The sequence below is a fragment of the Electrophorus electricus genome, chromosome 5 (genome assembly GCF_041902795.1).
Source record: "Electrophorus electricus isolate QZ-2024a chromosome 5, ASM4190279v1, whole genome shotgun sequence".
Taxonomy (NCBI): domain Eukaryota; kingdom Metazoa; phylum Chordata; class Actinopteri; order Gymnotiformes; family Gymnotidae; genus Electrophorus; species Electrophorus electricus.
This window is the reverse complement of record NC_137501.1, coordinates 6,868,546-6,888,838: the sequence shown is the minus strand read 5'-3', so window position 1 is coordinate 6,888,838 and position 20,293 is coordinate 6,868,546. Positions and strand designations below refer to the sequence as shown.

General features: G+C 38.7%; 4 protein-coding genes across 6 annotated transcripts; 1 reads left to right on the top strand and 3 right to left on the bottom strand.

The window, feature by feature from the left end:
- Positions 1–456: 456 nt before the first annotated feature.
- Positions 457–3,329, bottom strand: polr2g (RNA polymerase II subunit G). Its single transcript, XM_027002890.3, has 8 exons — positions 3,222–3,329; positions 2,606–2,715; positions 2,364–2,523; positions 2,143–2,193; positions 1,604–1,669; positions 1,409–1,480; positions 1,230–1,263; positions 457–1,005 (listed from the first exon to the last, which is right to left on the bottom strand). The coding sequence occupies exons 1-8, from the start codon at positions 3,231–3,233 to the stop codon at positions 992–994; spliced, it is 519 nt and encodes a 172-aa protein (XP_026858691.1). The 5' UTR covers positions 3,234–3,329; the 3' UTR covers positions 457–991.
- A 1,712-nt stretch (positions 3,330–5,041) lies between these two features.
- Positions 5,042–9,473, bottom strand: LOC113572934 (arrestin domain-containing protein 3-like). The gene is made up of 7 exons (XM_027002906.3): positions 9,115–9,473; positions 8,860–8,901; positions 8,597–8,657; positions 7,759–7,906; positions 7,095–7,191; positions 6,528–6,784; positions 5,042–6,162 (listed from the first exon to the last, which is right to left on the bottom strand). The coding sequence occupies exons 1-7, from the start codon at positions 9,374–9,376 to the stop codon at positions 5,614–5,616; spliced, it is 1,416 nt and encodes a 471-aa protein (XP_026858707.2). The 5' UTR covers positions 9,377–9,473; the 3' UTR covers positions 5,042–5,613.
- A 564-nt stretch (positions 9,474–10,037) lies between these two features.
- LOC113572933 (arrestin domain-containing protein 3-like) lies at positions 10,038–14,740 on the bottom strand. Of its 3 annotated transcripts, XM_081714042.1 has the most exons (8): positions 14,561–14,740; positions 13,822–14,110; positions 12,882–12,989; positions 12,674–12,734; positions 11,670–11,817; positions 11,043–11,139; positions 10,662–10,918; positions 10,038–10,561 (listed from the first exon to the last, which is right to left on the bottom strand). In XM_081714042.1, the coding sequence occupies exons 2-8, from the start codon at positions 14,099–14,101 to the stop codon at positions 10,094–10,096; spliced, it is 1,419 nt and encodes a 472-aa protein (XP_081570168.1). In that variant the 5' UTR covers positions 14,102–14,110; positions 14,561–14,740; the 3' UTR covers positions 10,038–10,093. The 3 variants fall into 3 exon arrangements, with proteins under 3 accessions (XP_081570168.1, XP_081570166.1, XP_026858706.3); XM_081714040.1 differs by having other exon boundaries at positions 13,822–14,739; XM_027002905.3 differs by having other exon boundaries at positions 12,951–12,989; positions 13,822–14,739.
- A 26-nt stretch (positions 14,741–14,766) lies between these two features.
- pmpca (peptidase, mitochondrial processing subunit alpha) lies at positions 14,767–20,233 on the top strand. Its single transcript, XM_027002862.3, has 13 exons — positions 14,767–14,868; positions 15,266–15,471; positions 15,591–15,670; positions 15,776–15,858; positions 16,029–16,123; positions 16,205–16,305; positions 16,815–17,078; positions 17,266–17,358; positions 17,465–17,583; positions 17,963–18,053; positions 18,149–18,211; positions 18,301–18,445; positions 18,691–20,233. Exons 1-13 carry the CDS (start codon positions 14,822–14,824, stop codon positions 18,858–18,860), a joined length of 1,557 nt encoding a protein of 518 aa, XP_026858663.3. The 5' UTR covers positions 14,767–14,821; the 3' UTR covers positions 18,861–20,233.
- The last annotated feature ends 60 nt before the right edge of the window (positions 20,234–20,293 follow it).

Sequence of the window (20,293 nt, the reverse complement as noted above, 5' to 3'; positions counted from 1 at the left end):
GCAAGCACTGCAGTGAAAACAATAGGCGACATCATGTCATTGTGATATTTGAGTCTGTCCCATACGCACGCTTTTAATCTGAGAGCTCCTGAGGATATGCAGAGCACAGATCTGTGTTGACATCACCAAATTGTGGACTTTAAGGAGGACCTCAGGGCTTAGGGCACTATTTGGGACTGCGCTAATGATTGGTCGTATAGCTGTTTTTTAATTACCAACCCAACACGCTAGAGTATACAAGCAAACAACAAAAATGATCCCGTAATTGATCGCTGATCAAAGATCTTGCTTCCTACATCATCATCATTCACATGCCAAGTAGTTAGCAATATTAACCTGCTCACTGTTGAATTTATTTCTGTCACATTTAGTATCACCCGGTAATAAACATCTCATTGTTTTGCAAGAACTATATATATGGAAGCAATTCATAAAACTAATTAAAAACAATGTACATTTGTTTAATTCACAATATTTATTATTTAAAAATATATACAAAAAAAGACTTCAGCAATTTTGTAGTTAACAAATACTACTGTTTTACTGGAAAATAAAATAAACAGGATATATAGAATACATAGTCACAAATATCTGTGTAATGAAGTATAATTACATCAGTTTTGGTGCTGCAAAGACAGTGACACAAACTCCACCACTGACAAGCAAGCAGGCAATCTAGATGGGCCTTTAAACCAAAAATAATTAAGCCAAATTTCTTTAATAGGCCAAGAGCTTATCAGATAAATCAGGCTTTTACAGCAGCTCTTCTCATGAAAAGTATTTACAAAATGTTTATGTTGACCAGTTATAAAAGAGACACACTAAATCACACACAACTGGGTCTATACAGTCTCAAAACTATGGCAATAAAATATCACATTCTAACAAAAAAAACAAAACCTAATATAAGAAATATTCCATCCAAGAAATTGGGAAATTCTATGTACAAACATTGCCTAAGGTGACTGCTGCAACTTCTTTGGCAAATGGATCAACTAACAAGACCTGGCAAGACAAAAAGTGAGACATTTTCTAATAAATGTTTACAAAAAATGTTGAATGAAATTTTCCTAATTTTCCTCTCCAAAGGCATATTTTGACAGGTTTAGCAAATCTAAATGCTTGTGGCATGGAATATATAAAGGTCATTTTTCCCCCCTCACATTGTTCGAAAAAAAGAATTTTCTTGCGCACATACAAAAAGCAGGAATATTGTCAACAATACTCACCCAGGTAGTCATCCATGAGAGATCCAATGGCAAACTAAGAAAAAAAATGTAATCATTATAAATAATGGCTATGCAAAAGGAAGCATTTAAAATAATGGCTTATCCATGATTTTCACTGAAATCTGACATGTTAACAACAACAAAAACAACAAAGAAAGAACACACAACTACAAGCTTACAATATCATTCTTGTCCACTCGAGTACCCACAATCTTCAACCGAATTTCATCATCTTGCTGGATAACAATATCCTACAGAGAAGTCATGAAGTACACAGCACCTTAGCATATTCAAAGTAAACAAAACAACAAGAACAATAAAATCATTCATTACCATGAAAGACACAGTCCTGAATGAGACTGCAAGCAGCTTACCTCATCCACTGTCTTGTAGCAGGGGGGATTGGAGTTTGGGTCAAACTCCATCTCCGAGGGTATAGACTAGCCACAAAACAGAAAGGGATGGGGAAGATCAAAACCATCAGCAAACACATACAATTTGTACTGTAAAGGAATATCTATGGTTTTATTCAATTTTATCCAAAATGGAGTCAAGGAGTACACATAGGCTTCACAAACAGTGTAATAACCTAATAACCATTGGCAATGTGTAATTTAAAAAAAGAAGAAAAAAAAAGATGGAGTTTTAACTCTACACTTGAACAAAACATAGTCCTCCAACAGTGAATTTTAATGATTCCTTTCCTTTTTCTTCTGTTATTGATATGGACAATTAATTAAAATATCACAACTTCCAAACCAGCTGAATCATTTATATGTATAAAGAGGTGAAGTCAGTCAGTTTTCTTGCATGTACCATACCAATCTCTGTGGATATTTGCTGACAACCTCAAAATAAATTACTATGTCAACTACAAAATTACACTCTCAGCAATCAGACTACTAAAACTTACATGACGTGAGATGAAACAAGACATAGGGCCAATTTCTGTGAACAGCCCAACCTGTAAAAGACAACCACAACAATAAGAGGTGGCAAGAAGTGAAAAAAACATTAAGAAAGCTTAAAGTAGTCCAGACAAACAAAGCATATAGTTGCAAAAATAAATGTATCTATAAGTAAAACCAAAATTATAAGAATCAGTGATAAATTAATGAGAGACCATTTCCATACCTTATTAACCTGAGTAACAACTGCATCCACCACTTCCCCTTTGAAAGGTCTGAATACAATGGCCTTGTATTTGACAGGGTACAAGACAAAACCTCTGCCTGGCTGTATAACACCTGCCCCAATATTATCAATTGTGGTCACTGCGATGACAAAGCCATATCTACAAAATGGACGAGTCACAGGTAAGTCACAGAGTGTTGACAGTTATTTGTTACTGAAGATCACATTCCGACTGGACTTACTTTCCAGTACAAGTGCCTTCCACCTCTGTGAAGAGCTTCTGTTTGACTGTGTTCAAAAGGTTGGGGCCAAAGTATCGAGGGTGGAGGAGAATCTCATGTTCCAGAGAGATCTATCAAATCCAAGGCAGACAAATTCCGATTAGGAAGACAAATAGAATCTACCAAACACTAAAGCATTAAATTATACTGATATTAAACTAGCTAGCCAGCCAAATCCGGCTGATTAAAGCCGCCTATCGATAGCTGTGAATTAGCTAACTAGCTAGTCATCTTAGTGCAACGTACTTAAGACAGCTACTGTAAAGAAAGCATTAGCTTCCATAATGTTCAGTAACCTAATTATTATTGTAGATTATGCAAACATCTAGCGGGCTATCTAGCTAGTTACCTAATTTACAAAAACTTAATGTTAAAGCGTAATGTTTACACTACTTAATATTAAACCGCAACCTCTTTCTGCTAGCTGCCTAGCTAGCTAGCTAGCTAGCTTGCTGTATAACGCTACAAGCAACACACAAACTCATTGGTGCGCCGGGGTTAGCTGTTTAGACCGCAAAATACAATTATTTGGATAGTAAAACATGTCTAAATTTCGGTGAAATAATAGGTAACGTACATGATAAAACATTACTTATATTGTATTTCAACTAAAGCGTATAGAGCAACAAACACGTTTCCGTGTCCAAAAAGCTCTCAAAAAATCCAAAGCCGCATGTACTTCCGGATACATGTTGTTTCAATTTAAAAGTGTTCAAAGTATAAGAACTATACGAATTAAATAAGAAAACGCCAGACCACCATGTATTTAAAATTTAAATACAAGACTCTCTATTTAGTTTTAAATTAAACGAAACAGAAAAAAAAATGCGCAATATCCCATTTTTGGGTTTTCCTAAATATTTCTTGTTAAGTAAATACCTTTGTTGTTTAAGTCCTCTTCATCATTTACAAAACAAAAGAAATACGATTGAAAATCAAGCGGTTGCTCAGTTTTCACAGATCTCTCTGCTTCCAGTCAAAGGCTGCGTCCCCAGATCGGCCAATACGTTATCTGTGGGCACACATATAATATTTTTCAGGTAAATCAATAAATTGGACTGAACATTTGCCAATTTATCAGACAAGCTAGGTGCTGTTAAAGTTTAATCTGCGAGTGCAACATGTGTTAGCTTTTTTTTTTTTTTTTTTTTTTTTTTTTATAAATTGTACACCTATATCTTGCTGTATCAGTGGGACTCGATTTATTTCACAGGTAAGCACGTTGTGCATTAATAACGACGACAACGTGGCGTTGCTCCCATTGGCAGTGCGCGATTCAGCTTTTTGGAAGTTCACGGCATCCCATCGGGGGAACTTAACACACAAGCTACAACTAGGCATCAATTCACATTCGCACGGTCCTCTTCCACCTCAGCAGCAGCCTGTAGCCCGGCGTACTCGGTTGCTAATATGCCGCCACTGGGTTTGCAAATGGGCTTAAGTATTATTTATCATACTAAATGTTGCAGTGACTCTTTCAGGGGCATCCTGTAAGCACTGATAAAGAGGAATAAACAAAAGCCTATAGCTTCAGTAAAAGCAACTGTGCATTCTGCTGAGGAAAATGAGATACTGTCTTGGAGAGACGGTCGATATCAAGTTAAATTTCCTTCTAATACAATAAGGAGAAAGAAGTTAGCTAATAGCTGATTATGTTACCGATTACAGAAATAGCATTAGTGAAATGCACTGAGAGAGCATGTACCGTACTTATACTAAGGGGTAACGTGAATATAACTGGACCGTGCTATACAAACGAGACAATATAGCTTGAGGTTAGGTAGCAATATTGTTTTTAGTTAAAAGTGTAATGTATATACTCGTAACTGCTCCGAACGTGCCCGCACACACAAACCGCATAATACACACAAGTAAGAGATACAGATGCAAAAGTGAGGAACATTTGTTTTGATGAATTTCATTATATCATCATCGTGAATTTCAAATATTCATTAGCTTATGTTAACCTGTTACACATGGACAAAGCTCTACCTATATTTTAGTGTGGTCAATCAGTTTGTTGAGCTACAGTAACTACTCCTCCAGATAATTAAATGAATTTCCACTTATACCGATAGATTTCATACATCAATGGATGACTCTTCAGTAGGCTTTTTAGTTCAGTTGACTATGAAGATGGCTTTCACTCTTGGGTAAATAAGTTTCCCATAGACCAGGCAGCCTAAGTGCAATAAGAAGTGTGCTATTAATGGCACTGTAGCTTAGAATTGTTATGGTGGTATATGTCCCATCTTGCAGGTCTTTTTAAAATTCACTTCTACATTGAGTAAACATGATTGCTGTGGTGTGGTTTGTTGGGGAAATGGCCTTGAGGGACATTGTGTTAAAAAGGAAATGTAGTTCCCGTCACCCTGTAGAAATACCTCTGTTAAACAATTTATCTTAAAAAAGTTTATTTATCTTAGAAAAGTTTATATTTTTAGATTTTCCTTTGAAATGTGTTCATAGTTTGTTAAACTTTACTCATATAATTCTGTAATTCTGTGCAATTCTGGACGGCAATTGTTCATGAATTTTCCAATATAAGTACAATACAATGCAATTATTGATTCAGTAAATGAATATATAGAGATATAGAGAAGTACATGTAGATATAGAGATGTACATAAAAGCACATATGCTGGCACATTTAACAGTCAAGTAATTAGTTTTTGATTAAATAATTTTGATTTGTAGTGCATACAGCCCTTGCAGTGGTAGTGTTTGGAGTGTAAATAAAAACAGATGCCCTAATGTACTGAGAAGGCTTACCATTGTTCTTAGTATGTGTCTAAGACAACGGAACCTCGGAGGTATTCAACTACTGATTTATATATACACAACCACTGAGATTATATATAATCTTATGTCACCCATTATGACACCCATATGTCAATATATGCTCTATGAGTATGGTTATTTGTATAATGTGAAACCCCATCAAATGAAACAGTAAAAGGTAGTATTAATTACTCTTGCTTCTCAGGTGTTTTGGTTGGATAAGGCTCTGGTTGATTGATCACATTGGTTGGACTTGGCCAATAACCTGGTTCACCCCCTGGAGGCCCATAGCCTGGGGCAGGTGGATTTGGGCAGAACTCTGGGGCACTTGGTGCTGGGTGGGGCAGTGTAGGATTTGGATAACCCATAAAGGGGTACTGAGGCGGATTGAATGTTGGAGCCGAAGGAGCTGGATTGTATCCAGGGACTGGAGGGTTGGGGTTCGAGTAGATGTCATGGTAAGAAGGAGGCGGTGCTTCGGGATTGGCTGGCTGTGGATGCATAGGAGAAGGTTGTATATTGGGGTATAGCCCTGGGGCTGGTCCATATGCAGCACCAGACGGACCGGGCCCTAATGCAGGCTGGGGTGGGACATTGCTCCATCCTGATGCGTCAGGGTTTCCATAAGGCTGAAAGCCTGGCTGGCTCTGCAGTGGAGCAAGAAACAGGCCTGCAGGCAAAATGACCACTGGAAAATGTATCGTTGGGTCTTTTGCATAGGGAACATCCAGATAGACCTGAGAAAAGTCAGGTGGTTATTACAGCAAATTAGTACAACAAATACAACATGTTTGTTTCAAAGAAAAATCTTAAACTTTAGTTCTTGGTTTAAGATTAATGAATGTTTTTATAAAAGAAATCACAATTGAAAAAAATAACTTCATAAATGTTTTTAAAGAATGTAAGTTATAGCATAAGACCACAGTATAAAAAAATTAAAGTATGTACTTTTTAAATATATAACAATAATATAAACATTTTCCTTGGCATTTTACTGTCTAGGTACAGTACAGTACACTAAATACAGTAGTAACTTGAGTAACCAGGATAATACTTTTTGCCATTAATTTCAGGTTCAACTGATGGAATTGGCCATTGGTACCTTTAATACATATTCCACTTTGATAATGCCACAATTTATAATGGTCAGGTCCACATCAGATGGGATGGTGACCTGAGTGGTGACTGTTTGCTTTGATCCAGAAGGAATGGGATCCCCAACTTCTTTGAATATAATTTTGCTCCCATATTTATGATGACCCTCAGCAGAGAAGGTCTGTTTTTCCTCGAGACTGTACTTCATCTTGAGGTTGCGAGAGGAAGAGTTATCAATATCGGTGTAAACCTTGATAACCTCTCCTTCCAGAAAGAAAGAATGAAGAAATAGAAACTCCATTCAATGATTTGAATATATATATGCACACAGTATGGCTGGTATAGTGTTGTGGGTAACAGTCCTGCCTCTCCTGTGGGGGACTGGGGTTCAATCCCCTGCTGGATAAGTGTTCTATGCCATATCAATAAGAGTCATTGGGCAAGACTGTTAACACTATACTTTCCTCCCTCTATAATGTGACTGGAAATTGTAAGTTGCTCTGGATAAAATCATTTGCCAATTGCATAAAATGTAAATATAATGCCTGCTGTTTGTGAAATGATGTGTGCTGACCTTGCATATAACCCATTTTTTCTGTTGATGCTCTTATTGAGGCACTTCCTGAGGTGAACAGTTTCATCTTTTTGTCTGTCGCACCACTCTGTGGCATCTGCATGAAAAAGAACAAAACAGCACATATGACACATATGTGTACAGCTTGTTATCTTTTTATTGCATTTGTGGTATGCCGAGAAACATCTTAGACACTTAATTAGTTATGTGGTTGATTATGGAACAGGGGAGTGGTTGTGACATGTGATTGGTAGATTTCTGCCTGAGTGTCACCAGAGGTGTGACAGCATTAAATTTTACATTAATGGCATACATGTTTTTAAAAGATGCTTGTTAGACCGAAATATTTCAGTAAAAATACAAAATTCAGAAAAAATGCATAAAACACAAAAAACATCATTAAGTTATCCAATCTAGATTTACAATCCAATATCTTCTGTTCCCATAAAACAACTTTCATGTGAAATCATGCAGTGTGCATAGTGGAACTGCATTAGATTTGTGAGGTAATGTTATTTCCAACACATTACTGTCAATTGGAATAACTAGACTACACTCAGTGATCTGGTGGCAGCACTGAGAATTGGCTGCTAGAACTCACACTCCTGCTGATTAAGGGAAGAACTCAGAAGGGTGCATAAACATTTTTCACATGGCCACATACCATTAAATTGGGACCAACATTATTAATCAATGGGACAAAGGTGATTTCTTTGATAGCAGTACGATCCATTTTCCATGAACGATCCAGTCTGACCTCAAGCAAGTACTTAACCGAGCCATAGTATGCTGAAAAAGATGCTGGCATATTCCTGCAGAGAAGAAGGCAGCACAAGTCACTGACCAGGACCAATGATGATTTAAACATACATTTCATTCATTATGTGGATTTTTCATCAGTTATTCTTATGTGACATTGATATATTCACAGTAGCCTCTCTCAAGTTAAAACGTTAACCTTTTTACTCTCTATAAAGTTTTCAGGCCCAGAGGTTGAAAGACATGAATTTAAAAAATCACTAATCTGAGAAATGGTTAAAAGAGACACTGTCATCCAGTTTGATACATTTGCAATGATAGGACAATTATTATCACAGCAGAGTGGCAGACCAGAGGGTTAGTTCAGTCCAAGCTGGGTAGCATGTGCAATGCACCATATACCAGAATGTGCCAATTTCTACAGTTTGAATACACTACTGTTGTGCAAGGCTGCACATTTGGCAAGAGCTCGCCTATTACCAACGCTTCACCGAAGCTTTAAAACACTGCCTGATGGGAGTGGCGCTTCATTGTAATATTATGGGTTCTGGTATTAGTGCCACAATATCTTATGAACCACTTTAGCTGAGAGGGGAATAACAATCCTGAAACTAAAAGGACAGACTAACCATTATTTCATCACAGTGTTTACAGTAAAGTGAATTACCACACAAAAGTGAAGCTTCTCCGAAGGGCAATACACTGCCAATATGGTATTAAAAAGATTTAGAGTCATTACTCACCCGTGGGGCAGTTGAAAGCTAAATGGAAAAACATGATTTCCAGGCCTAACCACATTACTGTCTGGAAGTTAAAAAATAATAGATAATAAGTCAAAGTAAACAGAGAAGAAAAAAAAGCAAGAAAAAAAGAAGAAGCAATGAACAAAATACACATGTTCCAACATGATGGCTGATAGAAATTCATTTTACACCATGCAACCTGTTTTCATTTTCCTAAAGTGACTATAACTAAATGGCGTAAACAATAAAGTGACTACACTTACAAGTCTCCCCAGTTGTTATAATGGTGCCTGGATCTTTTTTGCCTGTAAAAATATCGCAAGGAACCCAAGTAAACAACTGTTTTGATGCATATTTATTTATCTTACTTAGGAGATCTGCATACTTTACGTTGTCGTCTATCACGCCAAACGTACATAAGCTAGTCTACAAAAGAGAGCATAGCACATAAAACCATTTGAAGACTGCTTATTTGTGAGTTTTTTGGTTAGGCTTGATGGCAATAAGATATTCCTTACCCTTTTTGGATGGGTCCTGAATAAACACCTGTTTAAGTTTGAAGTATCTTTCATGAGCGCTGTAGACATGCGTATCGTCGTTTCGTCTCTCAGTCCAGCGAACGTTTGCATCCCCTTTACACTTTATGTAAAGACTGTCAATTTTGACTTCTTTGGTCACTTCTAATATAACTCGACCATTAATAACGTCGCCACACGTAAACGTGTTGTTCTCATTAACGGGATCGTAGTTCACAGAGAGGTCTTGGATCGTTCCTGACATTTTTGTACATTAAAGCTGAACGCTCGATTCCACGTAGTAATAAATAACTGGATAAAGTAGATAAATGTAAACGCCTCACACTTCCCGTTTAGTTTTTTGCCCTGCCCAGTTGCATTGCGCATGTACAGTGTTAACCCCTGCGTACAATGCAGGGGCTACCGAGTCAAACTTGAGAAGTGAGTAATATTCATGCTATATGTCCTTTTTATACTATAATTTGTTAAGGTACAGCCAATGCGGTGCGAAAAGAGCAGAGGAAAACGAAAAGATTTTATGCAGGTATTAATATTTAAAACATCACATCCTAAAGTCTTCAACAATTAACCTATCACCTTAGTCATGTCATACGTCACCACTATAAGTAAAAGTCTGTAATGTTTTTAATTGAAAAAGATAACTGAATGGAAAAAAAAATAGGCATTTCATAAAATTTAATTTTAAACAGTGGTAATGCAGATGGTTCTCCAATATAGGATGCCCTAACGTTATAACTGGAGATTTAAATGCTAAAAAATATCAGTTACACACAGTTACACACACATTATAATAATTGAAATCACAAAGTTGGCTACATACAGACATATGCAAAGGGTGGTTAGCCTTTTTAGCTTGGCACAACCTAGAAGCACTTGGAAATACAGTAGTTAATAATTACTATACCCTTTTCACTGACGATTCAGCTAGTGAAGAGCTTGAAAGCAGTTTTGGTTATGCAGGCTATTTGTTTGTGGTAGTAGGATATGATTCTGAATTAAGAGCACCCTGCCAGTATCCGAGGGAACTGAGACATTCTGACTCCGGTTGATGGTGTTGAGCAGCAGTTGGATAACCCTGAGCAGGACAGGACGGAGCACTGAGGACTGGGGTTAGAGGAGATGGCTGTAACCCCAATGTTGCTGCACTTGCAGTTGGGAAGATGTCTGTATAGGAAGGGGGAGGCCCTTCTGGATTGGTTGGCTGTGGAGTGTAGAGACTGGGGTATAGTTCTGGGATTGGTCTAAAGGTGGCAGCAGCAGGAAGAAGGTGTGTCAGTGCAGGCTGGAATGGGGAACTACTCCACACTGCCTCTGTATTGGCATAGGAATTTGCTTCATTTTGCTGTGGAAGAAAGCACTGGTCTCCTGGCAGAATGATGATTGGAAACAAGATCTCTGGGTCCCTGGCAAAAGGCACATCCAAATACACCTTTAAACAAAAGATAAAATAGTAATGAATGCTGTAGCATGATGTTAGAGGATACTGTGGATGCTGGCAAAATCAAGAAAAGCATATCAAACATCAGCACCTTAAGCACGTGTTCCACTTTAATGATGTCACAGTTTGCAATGGTTAAGCTCACATCCGGAGGAATCTTCAGTTTGCTGGCCACAGTCCTCTTTGATCTAGACAGGATGGGATCTGCAACCTCTTTGAAAATAACTTTATCCTCATGCTTGTGATGAGAGCCAGCAGTGAAAGTCTGCTTTTGTTCAAGTTTATACTTCAGTTTGAGATCACGAGATGACGAGTTTTCAATCTCGGATTCAACTATGATGATCTCACCTGCAATATTACAGAATTGAGAAATACTGCACCAAAATTGCTCACAATGTTTAACATCTTGAATTAGGTTTTCCTTGCCAGTAGTCAAGGACTTCACTGGGCTTGAGTAATGATGGAAAATTACCTTGCATGTAGCCCGTTTTGTCAGTAGCTGCTTTAACTGAGGCACTTCCAGAAGTGAAAAGTTTCATCTTTTTCTCAATGGCACCAGAAAGTGGTTTCTGTGTATGTGGAAGTTTAGGGTAAATAATAAATAAATCATCTGCATAAATTCTAATGGAAATAGCCTTTCTAGTACCTTAGGGACAGAGTTATTTATAAGCTAGTCATAACTATATAACACACGATACAGAAGGAATAGTGGGGGCCACCTTCATTTAGTGAAATGGGTAAACTAATCACAACAGTGTCCCAGCTGATGATGTCTCAGGAACATAACATGCCTTCCCATCTGGCAACACCTCACCCACCTTACCCTGCCCTCATGTCAAAAAGAGGTAAAAACAGTAGTGCAAATAAAAGAGGAATACAAAGGGGGGAAAGAGGAACTCAAAGAGGAAGATAAAGTTATTTTGATTGCAAAAAAATTGCTGCAAGGTAAAAAAAATAATCACAATTCTTCAGTTTTACATGCAATTAAAAATGTTTTTGCAACTGGCTGTGACTTCATTTTCGTGAGATTTCCTTTTGCTCATCCTTATTAAAGACCCCATTTTGGCCTCATAGCTTTATAAATATTTTGAGCACATACCATTAAATAAGGAATATCTTCATAAACCTTTGACACAAATGTAAATTCCACTGTTGCAGTACGAGTAATCCTCCATGCTCTACACAGTCTGGCCTCAAGAATATATATAATTGATCCATGTTGTTCTTTAAAAGATGATGGCAGGTTCCTATGACAGAGTTGAATACAATTAATTAATTTTCACATCTTATTAATTCCTGCAATATCACACATCTGTTTCACATTTGGACAGAACACCTGGTGTATTGGTGAATTTCATTTTCTCCGCCCCTCTTTTGATTTTCCACACCTGTCCCTCATTTAGTTCATGTATTTAAACCCTGCCTTGTTGCTTTGGTCTTGGCTGTTCATTGCTTATTTGAATCTGAGCGTTTATTATTTAGTATTTAGTGAATGTTTTTGAAAGCCCGTCTCTGTATACCTGTAAGGTTGTACTCCGTGTATCCTAGCCTTCCTGTTTCTTAGCCACGGGTTTTCCCTAGGCTTTGTCATAGCCTGCTTGCCTTGTTTGCCTTCATGTGCTTTTGCTTTGTGTTTCCTAGCTTTTGTTTATTCTAGCACTTGTCTTGTTTATCATGTATCTCCATGATCTCTATGTTGGCTCTATGACCCTGGGCTACTACAACAACTCTGATTTTGGATTTGCCCATAATAAATCTCACTCTTCTCTGCACATGCGTCTGCCTCCTTACCGCTCACCGTTACATTTGGTGCCTTTAACATTTAGTTTAAACATTCTATATGTGTGGAACAAAGTTGGCTTGGGTATAGAAGTTAAAAGACATAGACTTTGAGAATAAGAAATACTCTGTTCATCCTGAGGGAATTGTGTGTGTCACAGAAGCGCTATCCAACACACAAGAAACACAATACAATAAAATAGCATAAAATGACATTAACTAAAAATAAATAATGAAAGGTGCACACACAACAAAATAGTACATTGCTCTGGATAGTCTTTAAAATGATTCCAGTGAAATGTCAGTTATTTCAGAATGACTTACCCTTCAGGAAGTTGAAATCTAAATGGAAAGACATGGCTTCCTGCTATAACCAAATTTTTGTCTGGAAGTTTACAACACAGAATTAAAGTTTGTTTATGGTGTAATACAATGTAATATTATATGGAATATGATTGTCAGTTATAATGAGAGGCCATTTGAAAATGAGAGCCCTTACTGTAAGTAGTATACTAAACAGGCCATGTCTTACTCTTTTTATAGTTATCTTTTACTGTATCCAGGAAAATCCACCAACAAAAATGTATTGCACTGCACTCACAAGTTTCCCTAGGTGTTACTGTTGCTCCATTATTTTTTTCTGTAAAGACACCACAATAAAAAGTTTGTTACTTACTGCCAGAGACTAAAGATATTTGTTAGTATCTTTGCAGAAGTATACTCTTGCAAGACCCATATGGGTTGAAAACTGGATTCCAGGTGCCCATGGCTTCCACGGCTCTAACCTGCTTTGTACATGCACAAGAAAACAAAGAAGTGAAGAACCTTAAATCTAATAACTAAGATCACTTTAACAACACTTGGCAGTCAGATTTCAAAGTGTTTAACCTGAAATGCTATTGACTACCAAGGGTAAATGCATGTGTTTAAAATGTTGTCAGGATGCAACCAGGTGAAACAACCAGGTGTGTACAGGGTCAGTATGGGCATGCCGCTTGTCCACTCACTCTCACATTGCCACGAGCCACCCCTTTTCCACTTATGTCCATTATAATACCAAAACACAGCTAATGACCTTCAAGCACTTTTAAAAATTGCTTTTTCACTTTGTATCAATAATGCATTATTGTGTTTCTGTGGCTTTGTTTTGTCCACGCCTAATGTAAATGTGTTCAAAACGATTAGCAAATGTCCTTATTAATCACTTTAAAATCTGATTGCCATGCAATGGAAATAAATTCTGGATATCAGAAATAACATTCTCCATATCAAGAAGTTAAAACCATTAATTGCATAATGACAGCCAGGACTGTCATGATGTCTAGGTCTGTCTGATGGCCATTATTTGGAATTTTAAAAATGCGACCAATCTCTGTACTATTCGCTATACGGTCACATAGCAGTAGCTAACTTGCGAGACATAGGTAGATTTTTCATCAGTACACGTTTCCACATTGGGACCTACAGCTTACCTTTCTTAGATGCGTTCTGAATAAGGATTTGTTTGAGTTTGAAATATCTTTCATGGGCGCTGTAGGAGTCGTCCGTGTCATTTTTGCTGTCGGATTCCGTCCAGTGCACGTCCGCTTGCCCTTTACACTTTACATAAAGTTGATCAATCTTCAGGTCTTTGGTTATTTCCAGAACAACTCGTCCCTCAAGAGTGCTGCCATTGGTAAACGTGTTGTTTTCATTAATCGGGTCGTAGTTTATTGAGAAGTGTTTGACACTTTTCAAGAGGCGTCCTGCCATTACTGCGTTCTGGAATCAAGACGAAGTTTACTGGATACTGCGTGATCTCTACACAATGTCGCAATATTTCAAGATCTCCTTTGATTGAGCACAAGCAAGGAGGGGCTTTCTAGTATTGAAGCAAGAGTATGTTGAGAAGAAAAATAATGAACATGCAAGGCACCCGTTTATTCACAATTAAAAAGTTGACACTTTCTCCAGTTCTCAAAAATAACTACAAATCCAAAACAACAACAAAACCCCAAAACAAACAAACAAGACAGACTAACTTCAACTACATTAAATTCTCTTTTTACTTTTGCGTCAAATTCTCCCATTTCTTATTTACCCAAGCTGGACACAACTTTTCAAGCCTTTTTCAAGACAGAACTCCCTGAAAAAGGTCCTGCGCATGCACACCAGTTATCAGAAACTGGGGTTGTTAATATGTACGATGCACACACACGCTACAAGGAATACCTGTAGGCAGGTATCTGTTTTCTGTTTCAAGCCCTTTCAGTTTAGGAACTTTGGATCTCCTTGTTTGCAACTAAGGTTATCTGCTACACCTGTAGATTGAAAGGTACTGAGTCTACAAGCTTAGCTATGCTTATCATTTAGCTCGTCGAACCCTGGCCACGAAATGGCACGAGGGTGGCATAGATTCTTTGACGTTTCTAGGCAACAGTGAACTAAGGAAATGTTCCTGAATCATTTCCGGGAGTCTTTATAAGATCTAATATGGCGGTTCACATGTCAAGGTTCGGGTGTTGGTGCCGTATACAAAGGTTGGCTTTCGATTTTTTTTTTTTATAGTTTAGAGACAGTGCCTTTTGTAATTTACAGCAACGACGAAGATAATCAGCCCTTCACAGGATTGTCAAAAGAATGAAAATATCTCTTTAAATACTCTGTGTATCTTGTTAGATAATTAGCGACACTGTGGTAAGCTATGCTGCTAAATTTGCTAAACGAACGCTAACTAACTAGCAAGCGCCAGAAGTTAACCTAGTTTAGCAAATTTACGTATTGCTTTTCTAGTGAGTTGAGTGCATGTCCACTGCTGCGCCTTTTGACATGTGAAGGAGTCTATATATTAACTATTGATCCATTTTTCCCGTGCCAATAACATGACAAAGTGATTCATGTTGTGATGATTGGATGACACATGCGTTTCTGCTGTAGGTTCGGCATTGCTGCGTGTAGGCAATACAGCAGCAGCGGCGGTGGATATCCTAATGTCTCTTTGTTCACGGCGTTACCCGGAATTCCTAAGCCTATATTTGCTTCAGTTGATGGCCATGAAAAATACGAGACTAAAATAACCACTTTAGAGAACGGCCTTAGAGTTGCGTCACAAAACAAATTTGGCCAGTTCTGCACCGTTGGAAGTAAGTACAACGTAGGATACTTGTGCTATTGGTTGTGCTACTGATTGCTAGTGTTTTTGCTAGCTGCAGTTCAAACAGTTACATGTTGGAACACTCTTTCTGTTACATTTTGTTTTCAGTTTTAGTGAATTCAGGATCTCGTCATGAAACCAAATATCCTAGTGGAATTGCACACTTTTTGGAAAAGCTAGCTTTTTCTGTAAGTAGACCTATTTTTGTAGATGGAATGTTAACTGTGTTTTTGTTTTAAAGGAAGATGTAGTCCCAAGAACATTTTGCTAATGTTTTGCATTCTCCTTCTAAGTCTACATCTCAGTATGGAAGTAAAGATGAAATACTTCTATCACTGGAGAAACATGGAGGAATCTGTGACTGTCAAACATCCAGGTTTTACTGACTTCAATTCATTTTCTTTCTTATATAAACTTTATAAAGTTTCTTTAAACTTTGTATACAACTGTACAATTTTTTTTATTGTGCTACAGATTGAAATACTGTCAGGCGATGTAACAAACTGCTACTGCTGTTCTTCATGTAGTCCTTACTGCCATTTTCAGGGATACAACAATGTATGCAGTTTCAGCTGAAGTCAAAGGTCTGGATACTGTGGTTAGCCTCTTGGCAGATGCTGTTCTGCAGCCACGTTTGTTAGGTGCGGTGCTTTCTGGATGGGGTGTACCACTCTTACTCCTTGGGCTGTTTCTAAGCATGTGGCTCTGTTGTTTTTAAATAGATGAAGAGCTCGAAATGACTCGAATGACCGTGAGGTTTGAGTTGGAAGATTTGAATATGAGACCTGATCCTGAACCGCTACTGACAGAAATGATTCATGCTGTGAGTTGGGGCCTGTCGTGTTCACCAGTCTCTCTGTTGTTGGCTCCAATTTTGTGAAAATAGGTTATGCCTAGTACTCAGTGAATGTGCTCCCTCAGTTTAGGTAGGATATTAAATTGGGGGGGTGGGGGTTAATTATTTAAATCTATTTTTACAATGGCAGTAATGCATGTAGGGCTGTTTTAAATTGTAGCGGCAACAGCAGCGTTTCATCGATTTTCATAGTGGAACAAGAAGTTTGTAACTATGCTTGGTAAAATGTTAGATACTGTGGGGATCACATATACACACTTGGAGCTTAACTAACATTATTGCTACTTTAAAATGCAATATTGCTCAGAACAATTGCACTTTGATATTTTCCTTGAGTCATTCTTTTTTCATGTCTCTGGGCTTTTTAATGAAGATTCTATTTCAATTGAGGACTAAATGTTAATCTCTGCCCAGAAATCCTGTCACAACTCGGAGGCATGTGGTGACATTTCATCTTAGTCCTCTGGTGCTTTCAGGCAGCGTACTGGGGGAACACAGTGGGCCTGCCCCGTTTCTGTCCTGTGGAGAGCGTGGAGAAGATCGACAGGAAGCTGCTGCATTCCTACCTGCGCAGCTACTACTGCCCGGAGCGAATGGTGCTAGCCGGGGTGGGGGTGGAGCACGAGCGACTGTTAGAGTGTGCCAGGAAGCACCTGCTGAACGTGAAGCCTGTGTGGGGCATGAGTACGCCAGGCCAGGTGGACTGCTCCATGGCCCAGTATACAGGGGGCATCGTTAAGGTAAGTTGAGCGATCCTCCAGACAGTGGGTTGCCAGGGTCTACTTTTTCTTTTTTTGCCCCCCCTTTTTTAAAAAATAAATATGTATTGGCTAAGTCTACATCTAAAAGCTAATTCCCTTTTCATTTGCATTTAACCCAATGCATGCACTGTGACGTGGGCTGATGGTTTGCGCTGTGTGTCTGCAGATGGAGAAGGATATGTCTGATGTGAGCTTGGGACCCACACCCATCCCAGAGCTTACGCACATCATGATCGGCCTGGAGACCTGCTCCTTCCTGGTGGGTTTGGCGCACCAGTCAGCTGGGACACCCCTTTAAGAACTTCGGCTGTCCTGTTGACGGCTGTCACGTAACCCCTGTGTATTTTCTTTCCAACCCTCGGCAGGAGGACGACTTCATCCCTTTTGCTGTCCTCAACATGATGATGGGAGGAGGTGGCTCTTTCTCAGCAGGTGGCCCAGGGAAAGGCATGTTTACGCGCCTCTATCTGAACGTGCTCAACAGGTACAACTCCCTTCACCAATCTTATACTGAAATCAAAATGTACTATATCTGAATACCCTGAATATCACAAACCAGTTGTTTCATTTTTTAAAAAACTTCCATGATGTCCTTTCCTTCAAATTGTAACACGTGCTCCATCCATCAGTTATTGATAACAGACTCAGATTTTTGGACACTATGGTATGTTGTATGATAACATTTTTAGTTATGGACTTAAGATAAAGTAAGTAATTAAGGATTGTGAGAACTGGATCATGCATTTATTGATTGGTATATGTGAACGAAGCATTGCTTAAATAAAGTATTAAAATCTCATTTTAAACAATGCCCAAAACCCCCTACTGAATAAAACCACATGAATTTTTATGTGGTTTTCCAGACACCACTGGATGTACAACGCAACCTCTTACCATCACAGCTATGAGGACAGTGGTCTGCTTTGTATCCATGCCAGTGCTGACCCAAGACAGGTACACTCAGACAGGAGAAAGTTGATTTCTCAGGTTCAGAAGGATACATTTAGAAAAAGGTTTTTTTTTTTTTTTTTTCTTGCTCTCTCTCTTAGGTGAGGGAAATGGTGGAGATTATCACAAGGGAGTTTATCCAGATGGCTAGCACCACGGGAGAGGTAGGCTTGTAGATTTCTGCATCTATTCAGTCTACCAAGGGTCCTGACTCGAATGCATTTTTACACCAACGTTTCTGGCTTGTGCATAGGTGGAGCTGGAAAGAGCGAAGACCCAGTTGAAGTCCATGCTGATGATGAACTTGGAGTCCAGGCCCGTCATCTTTGAGGATGTCGGTCGGCAGGTTCTGGCCACAGGCAAAAGGAAGCTTCCCCATGAGCTATGCCAGCTCATCAGTAAGACTAATGTTCCATACCACTCCTCATACTAGAACTGCAGATCTGGGGTCAGATTGGCCCTTGCTGAGTCAATAATACACATACAAATATTTATGCAGACAATATAGTTGGGAGAGCTCATATCAGCTCTCTCTGTGTACCTTCACATTGGGTCACATTTTGCATTCTTGTTTGTTTGACTGTTTTGTTTCTGTTTCACTGGAATTGAAAATCCTGAGAAAATAGCTTGTCTCTTCTGCTAGGCAACGTCACGGCCAGTGACATCAAGAGAGTGACCACCAAGATGCTGCGGAGGAAGCCGTCCGTTGCGGCACTTGGTGACCTGACCGAGTTCCCTTCACACGAGCACATCCAGGCGGCCCTCTCCAGCAAAGACGGTCGCCTGCCACGCATGTACCGCCTCTTCCGGTAGGAGGGCGTTGCTGACAGCACCAAGGACCCACCCACAGCACGACTTTCACTGGAACTGGTGCAACACGTGCGAGCAGGCACGGAAGTTGTGGTCAGGCCTCCGTCTTGTAGTATTTCGTATGGTGATCTCAGAGCTACGAATCTTTGCCTGCTGACGGGGGTTGGGAGAGAACTCAACTAGACAAGATACAAGATGTAAATTTTGCCCCCAAAAGACTGGTTCTGACTCATATTTTGCTTGGTTTTGTTTTTAGTCCCACGTCATGTCCCCAAAACGGGCCTCAAAAAAGAAAGGTACTGATGCAATAGGTCAGTCTGGGGCTAAGAGTCACATGGCAATGTGCAAAAGAATGTGTGCTTATTACCAGTCTATTGCAGTAAGTCAGTCATTTGAGATTCTGATCTGTATTTAATTGGTTTGCTTGTTCATTATCAGAGCTTTTGCGTGTTATACTGATGGAGGCATTTGTATGACTGTTTGTTTGATTTTTGGTCACTTTTACTTTAAAGTCTTTTAAATACAAAACACTGGTGCAAGCTCTCTAAGAACTTATAGTGAAGCAAATTTCCGATGAGTGTATTTAGGCATATAAACCTTGTAGGGTTTTTGTAAGAAAGAAAATTATATATGTAAAATGATCGGTGCAGGTCCAGAAGATGTTTCACCAAACCCCTGACAAAAATGGCTATTGAATACTCAGGTACTAGAAAAGGGAACAGATTACATTCTGGGAGGTTGACAATCTAACACATACTGATATTTAAAATATTCTGGTCAGACCATTAAGACCTTTGCCATAGTTCTTGTTTTTGCCCTGTTGTTGACAGAGGCTTTATATTACTACTTTCAGTTGGTTTCTTGTAAAACTAAGCATAGATATTAGTTACCATAAACTGTAACCAGGATTATGTCCCGATATCAATTTCTAAACATATTTCTTTAAATATGATGGTCATTTTAGATCTGGGACTATCAGAATAGCAACTGGAACTGTAGGCTTAAACCTAATCATGTTGTCTTCTAAACCTGTGCACATTTAAATGCTGTAGAAAGTGCACAACTTGGCTCTAGTGTTGGCAATATGCCCATCAACATTTTGTACTAAACATTTTGATGTTGAGCTGTATGTCCTGTAGGCATACATTTAAGATACTGTCAATGCTGTGGCATTTGTCAGTTTGTTCATATCAGTGCTGTGATGCATCTCCTCAGTGGCATATAGATGCCTTGCATACTGGGAAAAAGTCTAATGATTCATTTCACAATGGTTGTATAGTGTTTGAGTTTTTAACATTTTAACAATCCTGATCCTGTTAGAAATTCACATGTTCTTTCTTTTGACATGTATTAAAACACTAATTGTGAGTCAGAAATAGGTTTTATATTACTTAAATAATTTTGAAAACATTTAGAACATGCTGTTAGTTGGTTTG